Source organism: Lonchura striata, chromosome 14 (genome assembly GCF_046129695.1).
Source record: "Lonchura striata isolate bLonStr1 chromosome 14, bLonStr1.mat, whole genome shotgun sequence".
NCBI classification, from domain to species: domain Eukaryota; kingdom Metazoa; phylum Chordata; class Aves; order Passeriformes; family Estrildidae; genus Lonchura; species Lonchura striata.
The window spans coordinates 12,821,821-12,832,156 of NC_134616.1; the positions used below are offsets into that span (position 1 = coordinate 12,821,821).

The window sequence follows — 10,336 nt, forward strand, 5'->3', positions numbered from 1 at the left end:
CGCCCCTGTGTGCATGGACTGCTCTCCTCCTGGGACGTGTTTCTTGTTCAAGCTCTGTGTCTGGCTTTCTTTTCCATGGTGGTGTGCAGGCAAATTGATGTCCAGTAACAATTCCACTGCTGTTTGATTTGTTGAACCAGAATATAATAAAATAATTATAAATAATATATAAAATACAACTGCAACAAAATTTAACTGTGGTATAGAACAGTGCTGGGTTGGGTTTCAGGCAGTAGCTGGTCCACAGGCCAGAAAGGAGAGCTCTGGAGCATCAGAAATGGAAATGCTGCATCCAAGTTTTTCAGGCATACACCTTGAACACATGCAGAAATTTCCACAGAGTCCATGCTCTTCCTGCCATGCTAACACTAAAGAAATGAGACCCAAGGTATCTAGCCTATCTGAACTGTGGGTTACCTAACAGAGAAAGCAGCTGCGAGGGTTTGGGAGTATGAGACATCTGGTTTTATAAACTACAGGACTACACATTTCATAGACTCCATTTCTCCAAAGCATCTTTAAGTCCACATCACACTGTCAGAGCAGGTCTTCCTTCAGACAAGAAAATGCTATGCCAACACCAACAAGATCCTATCTTGAAAAGTTTAATCATTTACACTGACCGACACGAAGTTGGTAATAAAGACCAAGCTATGATATTTATACCAGCTAACCAACAGCTGTGAAACCTAACACAAATGTTTCTGGCATAGACCACAAAATGTGAGAAACAGCTTATTACACAGCCAGTCTAATGGGAGAATGGTACATGCTGCTCAAGAAGAATCAAAACATGAAACTGGAAAAGCAACAAAAACAACTCCCAAGCCAGCACAAAAATTGAAAGACTTGCATGAATATTTACACAGCTAACTCAAAATCATCATGTAAGTCACCATACATTCTACTTCCCCTCCCAAAAAAAGCTTTCCAGTGTTGCCTCAGAAGTGCAACACTTGTGCCTCTGTGATTGCAGCTGAACAGAGAAAAGAAGTAAAGAGGTACTATGCTAAGGTATCCCAAAGCATTTAAAAGAGACATAAAAACAAGTCTATATTTAGGACCTAAAAGACACCTGGAATAGCACAGGCATTTCATACAGGGTTTTTAAAAAAATACTTTTAGATAATACTTATACTGTACACAACAGGACTTTTAAACAATATATTACACTGCTAAAAATGTTCATATAAATACTATACAGGCAAGCGTGCAACCAACCTGTTAGGAAGGTTTACAAATTAGACAACCATATATTTCTGGAAAAGCATTCAGATTATCTTCAAGATTTCTGATTTGTGTAATCCAAGTCACTGATTCAGCAATACCTATTTGAAAGGAATTGGGACAAGGCATGAGATGAAATACATCTGTCTGCTGATGACCACTTCATGTTTAATATGCTACTGTCATCTTAATCTGGCATATCAATGTTTAACTTGGGAGGTGGAATCACATATTTTCCAGGACTCTGTGTAATGACCACTCCAGTCTTTTTTCGAAACATTGGTGCAATTTTTGGCGGTTCAGGCAGTGGCGTTTCTTCTGCCTCTTCATTATCTTCATGATGAAGATCGTAAGAGATATTTCCATATTCTCGCAGGAATGGGAAAATTTCAAGCAGGAACTGGCAAAAGTCTTTGCGAATTCCAAACCACCCTAAAAGAAACAAAATCATTTTACATTATTAACAGAATCAATGCTTAATTAAGTAGACTATTTAAGGTCTCTTGATTGTTTGCATATAATTAAGATTTGTTAATGCTGCTTCTCCACATTTCTTACACCTATCATGACATTACAATTCAGGTTATATACACACAGACAGTCTGGACAAGCATTTACCACAGGTCCATGTCTGCACATGCAGGCCTGTATGCATATCCATCTGCTTGAATTATAGCTCCACTACCCCAGCAAGAATCCATTTTGTTTCACACATTACACAGTGTTGGGTCACATCAGTACAGAGAAGGAACACAAAAAACTTTGCACCTCAATCAAAGTATATGGTGTCACAAGGGAGGACACTGTAAGCCCTGAAACCTTATTACAACTGCCTGAAATTAATAGTAACAGAAAAGCCCTTTCTGAAAATACAAATCTTAAAAAAATACATTGATTTTTAATCTGTTTCCAGGATTCTGAAATACTTACAATGATTGCCTCCTTTTTGTCCAAATGTTGTTGCCATTAATGTTATCAGTGAAAGCCAGAGAGGAACAAATATGGGTATGAATGAAAAAGAATTATGCCCATCCAGTCTGTGCACTAGCAAGATCTAAATGGAAAAAAAAAATTATACAATGTCAGTTTAATTGCAATACTTACTTTCAAACTGCTTAAAGCACAGGCTGATCTGAAATCTTTAACTTCACACATCTGTGAAGAAAAAGTGGCCTTCACATAAGCATGTAGTTATACTTCCAATGCAATTCAGATTTTATTTAAAAAACCTTAAAGGAACATAGAATTCTTGTTTGTGTTTCATCTTTGCTGTTAATATTTTAGTCCAAAAACAAAGAGCAGCATTCTCATTTCAGTAAGTTCAAAAATCATCATTCATTACTTACTGAAAAAAGAACAAGACACATCAAACTCATGATGGCTTTTTCTACCTCAAATGTGAGCAGTGGAACTACAATTGTCATCCAGCTGACAGCCATGGTGATGTGTGTCCTCCTCTGCTCAGCGATCACATCCATGGAGCGCAGGAACAGCACAGACCACACGATGTAATAGAGCACGACGAGGCACAGGAAGGACATCAAGATCCACAGTGGAACACAGACAACCTGAAAAAAAGACACATTTGATTTGTTTCAGTTGTGTTTTGTTTTTTTTTTTAAATAAAGTGAGTCTACATGTTAAGCCTAAACAAGAAAATTAAGTCTTGAACTAATGTCTAACAGAAGGGCATCAAAATCACGTGGGTTGTTTCGAGACATAATCACTTCAGGGGTTCCTCAGCTTTCTAAACCCCATCAAGTTCAAACAATTTAAAATTAAGGCAATGCAGTTCAACTTAGGTAAGACTTTTGTGATTTTGCGTGGGCTCAAACTGTACTTGAAACTGATTTTTAGCAAGTGCTTCCACACTGGATACCTTACTTTAAAGAGTTTAAATCCTTTCTCAAGTTCCTTGGCAATAGAAAGGACAGACAGATTGACAGTTTTATGGTAGTTTACAAAAACCCATAGACAGAAACAGCCCTTTTGTATTCTAAAGGCACTTGGGACAGGATATCTCAGCAGTTTTGACAGTGACTACTTGCACAGTAAGTGGATTTACATTCATAGTAACACAACAAATAAAAGAAGTTATTTACCACGCTGTATTTACCAATACATTCTCTAACTCACCAGTCATTTTCATGGCTTGTTTAGTGTTCCAATTGGGAACTGTGGGTGAGGGTTTCTCTTTCAACTGCTGCTCAGAGATGAACTGCAGTTGATGGCATCTTCCTCTGCCTCAGAGGATGATGTACCCAAAGAACAGCCTCTGATTCCCATGACCACTGAATGAGATGTCAGACCTTCAGTGAAGGATTGCTAAGCAAGCAAAAATGGGATCATGGACTGACCACGTATCTACTGCTCCCTAGAATAAATATCTTTATGAAATTCGGCATTTAAACAAAGATAAGAAGAAAACACTGGTTACATACAAGCCATGGCCATCTGATGATCTCATCTAGTCTGAGTGCAATAAATATGAACTGTAGAATATTGACTGAACACAAGATTTCCAGCTAGAAAAAGAAAAAAAACATTAGTTAACTCTTAGTATTATAAACTTACTTTCAGGATAACCAGTGAACCTGTCAAAGCACTTCTCTGACCCCATTCTTATCACTGAAATATGAAAATTCATTTGCATTTACATTTTCTATTACTAAACATCCCTAAATTTGTGTGGGTGTGATCCCAACCAAAAATGTAGAGTTTGCTGTTTTCAAGATCTTCCTGGTATTTTTTTTAAAAAAGGGGACTTAGAGTGATTAGAGAAATCAGAAAAGCCAAACTAATCAGAAAGAAAAAAAGCAAAGCATCAGAAAACACCTGTACTTTTCATACAAGAAACACTGCTAGAATTAAATTAAGTAGTAAAAAGACCTTCAATTTAAAATTAGCAAAATTAATCTTTTGGAATATTTCGTAGTTTCACTATTGGGAAAAACTACCAACAGTCCAAATTAAAAGTCTAATTAAAATTAAAAGCTCTATCTAGGGAAGAAAAGAAATACATGGAGTATTGGAATATGACATCCAAATTCAAATAATTTACTGTATAATTGAGAGATACTTTAAATGACACTAAAGACATAGGTTTTGTGGCAATAGAGAAAAGCAATACTACTCATTAAAATGTTAGTGAAAGGTTTTCATGAGTTCTGCTTGCCACTATGAGAAACAGCCCTTCATTATACTTCTTTTTTTTAAAAAAAACGTCTGTGTCTAGCTTGAACAAAGTGAGACAATGAAACACCATCACATTTGGCAAGATTCTATTTCCAAAGTTTATGGGCAGCCCTACAATGGGTAGGATTTTCAGAGACAACAGAATTATCTGAAAAGTCTAACTGAAGCTTTTGAATGCAAATTAGAAGCATTACTCATTCTAATAAAAAATATGCAGTTATGTAAGGCCTCTTTTAAATGTAATATTTCTCAGAAGGCAGACACTACATGCTACTTTCCACTAACACATATGATTGTGTGGACTGTCATCTGAATAAATGCCTTTGAAAGTTACAGTTCAGGGAGACAAAACTCCAACAGGCAGCAGGCACTTGCCAGCTTCAGGGACCACACCAAAGTTTCCACTGTTCAACTAGAAATTACTTAAAAAAAAAAAAAAAAAAAAAAAAAAAAAAAAAAAGTAGATTTAGGTAGATTTAGCATAATTTTGAACCACTGGCTTTCATAAAAGAATAAATCACCAACCCTGCCCCCCCAACTCAAGCGTAAGACCAAGCAACCAGAAAGCTGCAAGAGCAAAGAGAGAGAGAGAGAGAGAGAAAAATACACAAATAATAGGACCAATTGCTGTAAATAGTTTATAGAGTCAGGTTAACATATGAGATCTATATGGCAAGTGCACACATATTTGCAGTGGCTCACAACTTAATTCAACATGCTTTAAATAAATAGTGCTTCACTGACTATAAAATATTGTAACACATAAAAGAAAGCCTTTTCTGAGCCCACCATGACACAGAGACAAAAAGCCCAGCATGTACTTACTGATCACCTAATCAACTGCAGAACAGGAATGAGGAGATAATGTATTTCAGATTAAATACTTATGAAAATAATAGATTAACAACTGCTTTGATTACTCATGTCAAAAACTGATGTCCTGCATTAAAGGCAGACCCCTCATGTTTCTAAATGAAAGGGAAATGTGAAATCTTCACAGAGTAAAAAGAAAAAAAAGTAGAAGAGCACTAGGTGAAGATGACTAAGAGTAAAAAACAAAATCATAAAAATGGGTTGAGACAGCTGTTGCCTTTTATGGATTCCACTTTCTTCTGCCAGCACTTAGCAGCTGTGCAGTCATCTGTAAATCAATGGGCAATCAAGCATCATCCAGTAGATGACAAGCACTTCCACATAAATTTTACTTTTAGCAATGCTTAATTGATAATAGAACCCTGCAAAATAAATTTCTATTGGCAAATGTTTCAAAATGAACTTAGGATATCAGTTTACCAGCCATCATAACAATCACTTACCAAAAATGTTTTTCTCTAGTTTAAAACTCATCTTATGCTAATGTTAGAGAAACAGCCTCTTGAAATTAAAATACCTGAAAAAGCTGAGCCTCATCTAAAAATCAGATCGTTAATTGTCATGGGGTAGTTTGAGGACATAGCAAAATGAAAAACTCCTTAAAAAAATTCAGTGTGAATTCTAAATTTATTGCAAAATGTCACAATTGTGGAAGCACCTTGAGAATCCTTCCAAGGTTCTTCCAAAACCAAAGGGAGTTAGAGATAAGATAGAGTCAGAACATAAAACCCTAATGTTACTACCCATCATTCATATTCCCAAATTAAAGATTAAACACACAGATTGTGATATTAAGACATTTTCAGCCCTGATTACATAGGGCTCTGGAAACTCAATTCTGCCTAGAGACAGTGCTTGTAATCAGTGGATTTTTTTCTGTTGTATCCATGTAGGTGTCTGGAATTAATCTCTACTGCAGAATTCCTGGCTAATTATTTTTACACAAAATAATAAAAAGCAGGTTCAAAACCTGCTGCGATTTGGTAGCTGAAAAAACTAGAAGATACTAGAAAAAGCTATATTATTCCTGACCCTGATTTACAGATGAGTGCATTTGGAGGTGAGTGCAATTAATTGGACTGATGTGGCTTTGTGTATTGTGCTATCCTAAGAGACAAGTGCCCCAGAACTGATGCCAACTCCTGCACTGCCATGCAGTGGCACGTGAAGGGAAGCCTCACCTCCAGAGACCTGTCGTGTCGGAATCCCCACACACAAGCTGCAACTGAGACTGGAGACACAAAGAACAGTGGCATGAAGACCAGAAGCCAGAAATGGGTTCCTCTTTCAATCCTGTCACACACCAGGACTTCAAACATCAGCAGTAGCAGGTGGATGCCTACTGCAATTAACATAGCTTTGAACTCCACACAGGTTTCTCCTTCTGCTCTGAAGAGAGGATAAGGAAGAATTTACTTGTCTGTAAGAAAGCATATTACCCTGCAAACATCCCAGAACATTTGCTTGAGCTTTAGATATTAACACTTGGCTTTTAATAAACATACACATTATACCCATTCAGATATTAACACTTGTTTTTAATAAACATACACATTATACCCATTAAACTCCACTGCTGATGCCCTAATAGGATTTCTTTCCCATAAAGCTGCACGTTTGAAGTATTTTACTCAAAGGGTGCAGTGGGATATTTACAATTTGACAATTTTTTTAAGGATTCCATAGCTGGGCAAATAAAACAGGATTTCTTTGCTGGTATATCAACAGTCAGCTATCATGCAGGCTGTTGGAAAATAAGCTAAATTTAAAATTATCTGTTTGATTTCTGCACCAGCATTCATAGAATCAACATCTTTCCCAGGATTTCTTTATTTACCCAAGTCAGAGTATTGCAACAGATATTTTCTGTTACTAAAAGTAAAATGTCTGTAAAATGACAGCACACACAGAGCTTCTCCCTATACCATTAGACCCATTACGAGAGGGATTAAACAAGACCTGAACCACACAAAATGTGGGTGTATCAGATCTGTGCACCAAGATTTTTCATTTAATATTCACCACAGACAGAAAAGACATTGCACTTTATTTAAGGTCATTTTTCTTTTGCCCTAGGACCTTCAAACTCAAATTCTACTCAAATTTCCAAGAAACTCAAAATGGATGTATTTAAAGATGTGAAAGTTATTTTGTCCTAGACTGACAAGACACGACATTCCCCCTGTTTTGGCATCAGCTTACCGATACTGTGGGTTTCGGGCCCAGACTCCTGTTCCCACTGAGGCACCAACAATCACCATTAACTTCCACAGCCATATTGGAGCAAACACAGCCCAGTAACTCCACTGAATTTTGTCATCCAGACGTAGAGAGAGCAGCACGGAGAAGAGCAGCAGGCAGGCATAAATAAGGAATTTGCTATTGAACAAAGAACACAACCCAGTCAGGAATCAGGGCAGGCAACTTCACATTAACTTTGTAGAGGACAACAAAATCAGTCGCAGCTGAAATTTCATTGGGATACTTCCTATAGCAAATGTGTCAAGCTTCTTTGTAAATAATCAAATATTTCATCATAGATACAGCATATGTCATCTCTTTCACTTATAAAACCATTGCTTCAAGGAAACACAGCAAAAGCATTTTTGCACAACAATCTCAGTGGATGGACTGAGATAAACAGCTCCCTTCCACAGGGGATCCCATCAGGAGCTCTATTATTAAAGGCTCACAAATATACCTGCTGTACATGTTTTTAAAAATGTGTTCTGTCATACACATCAAATGAAGTAGCTTTTGATATTCAAAATTGAGTTCCATAAATTATGACATTTTATCCACACCAAGTTATTATGAATTGTAATAGGGCCAACTCCAGATAATTTTTTTCTTAATATTAACATTCTGTTAAAAAACCTGTATTATAGAAAAGAAAAACCCAACAGGTTAAATGTTTAGCAAAGTTACCTATTATACACTGAAGTTTCTCATTGGAATATTGAGTATGATGCTTACAAATTTAAAATAGCTACACTGATACAGCTTCTAACATAGTCAATTTAAGAATGAATAAACATATCCAAATACTTGAGCAGTGGCACAGCAACTGCTTGTACCACCAAAAATCAGACAAAATAACTACGCAGCAGGCAATTTCCTCAAAGGACAGGAAGGGAAAAGTCTCCCACCCGTCCACCAGAAGCTCACAGACTGCTTTATGAAACACTTACTTAAGGTTTCAACACTGTTTCAGTGAAGTAATTGTATGTATTTTAAAACACAGATAACCTAGGGAACAGAATAATGGAGCAGCAGTGAGGAATACTACCATTTCTCCAACAGCACAACTCAAACTACCTACCTTCACCCACATCAAATAACACAGCATTCATCAGGTCAGGATTGCTATGCTTGATATCAAGCTGTTTTGTCTCTATCAGAACATGTGTCTCATCTGCACCTTAATAACGAAGAACAGATTTATTGTGTCAGCATCTCCCTGAAATCTTGATGAAACTACCTCGGGATAGGATGATATAAACCAGTCACACCTCACAGCAACAAAGAGATGTCTCAGCTCCTCGGCTAGTCATGCTTTTTTGACATCCAGTATTTGTGTAATTTGTACATTCCCTGGCTCAATAAATACAGCAGTGAAATATCCCTGCTCTCTGGGTATTCCAGGCACAACAAAACAAAGTCACCTGCAAAAGTGCAACATTTGGCTTCCTCATTCATCACTCAGCACCCAAATAAGCTGTAAGCATTGCTCTGCAGCAACAAAACTTTACAAGCTTCTAAGACTTCTGCTTTTACTTTTCCATTACGTTGACCACACATATTTCAATTGTTTATTTCAGCCCCTGTAACAAAGCATTTCCTGAAGCTTTGGTTACCCTGCTGTTTGTCTAAACAACTGACTGAACACGGCTGGTTCGAACTGGCATCATGTAAGGCGTCTTCCACGTGAAAGGCTCTTCCAGCACTCAGCATCTCAAGCCACCTTGCCGGTCTTAGTCTGTGGTCTTAAAACATCCGGTAAAACCTGGTAAAATTTAGAAGTCTCATGTCCGTATTTGCTTGGAGAGCCAGCAGAACCCCGGTGGCAGTGACCATCAGCTGTTAGTGTAAGGGAGGCCGAAGGCAGCGCCCCGGCTTGCTCACACCTGCGGACACGGAGCCAGAGCACCGCGCTGAACCATTCAAACAGCAGAAAGAGCCTGGGGGTCGGCTGAGAAAGTTCCACAAACAAAGCAAGGGCTGAAGCGCGGCTGCAGAGCAGATGTGGAGCGCTCGCCTTCCCAGCCCGGGGAGCTCGCACCGGGCCCCGGGCAGGCTGGGTCCGCTGATCTCGGAGTCTTCCCAGCCTGGCTGATCCAGTGACCGTGGGCAGGAAAGCGGCCGGGAACGGCGTGTTCCGCACGCGGCCGAGCTCGCGGCGCGGAGGGGCCGCCGAGGCCGCTCCGCTCCGAAGCTGACGGGTCCCGCACCCAGCGCTGCTCCCCCGGGCTAACCCCGCCGGGCCGGCGCTGCCCGTGCCGCACTCACCTGGGGTTGAAGTCCTGGAAGAAGCCGCGCAGGTTCATCGCGGCCGCTCTACCAGGCGCTCATGGCGCGGCGCCGCCACCGCTCCAGGCCTGCCCGGGCCTCGCCGCCGCCCCGCGCATGCGCGCGGCCTCTGCCGGGAGCCGGCCCGGCCGAGCGCCGCCGGGCTTCGCGGGCGGGCGCTGCGCATGCGCGCCGGGCAGGGCGGAGGCGCTGCCAGGGCAGAGGGCAGAGCCGGAGGGGCGGGGCCGGGGCTGTCTCTCCCCGGTCCCTCCACCGGGGAATTTTTTTCTCATTTCTGGCCCAAATCGACTTTTTGCCAATGCTAAGCCAGGCGTGCGGGTCCTGGTGCTACATGGCCTCGTAAAAGTCCCTCTCCAGTTCTCTCGGAGCGCCTTAGGCACTGGAAGGTGCTCTAAGGTCTCCTTGGAGCCTCTCTTCCCCAGGCTGAGCAGGATTCGGATGACAGCTTCAGAATATCTGGGACATTTCAATGTCTGGGGCAATTAAATCCTTGGCCATTTAGGGACAGCTC

General features: G+C 40.1%; 1 protein-coding gene across 1 annotated transcript; it reads right to left on the bottom strand.

The window, feature by feature from the left end:
* Positions 1-589: 589 nt before the first annotated feature.
* On the bottom strand, positions 590-9,938 carry TMEM185A (transmembrane protein 185A). Its single transcript, XM_021547785.2, has 7 exons — positions 9,805-9,938; positions 7,498-7,674; positions 6,477-6,684; positions 3,669-3,752; positions 2,619-2,795; positions 2,158-2,281; positions 590-1,659 (listed from the first exon to the last, which is right to left on the bottom strand). Exons 1-7 carry the CDS (start codon positions 9,840-9,842, stop codon positions 1,415-1,417), a joined length of 1,053 nt encoding a protein of 350 aa, XP_021403460.1. The 5' UTR covers positions 9,843-9,938; the 3' UTR covers positions 590-1,414.
* Positions 9,939-10,336: the final 398 nt, after the last annotated feature.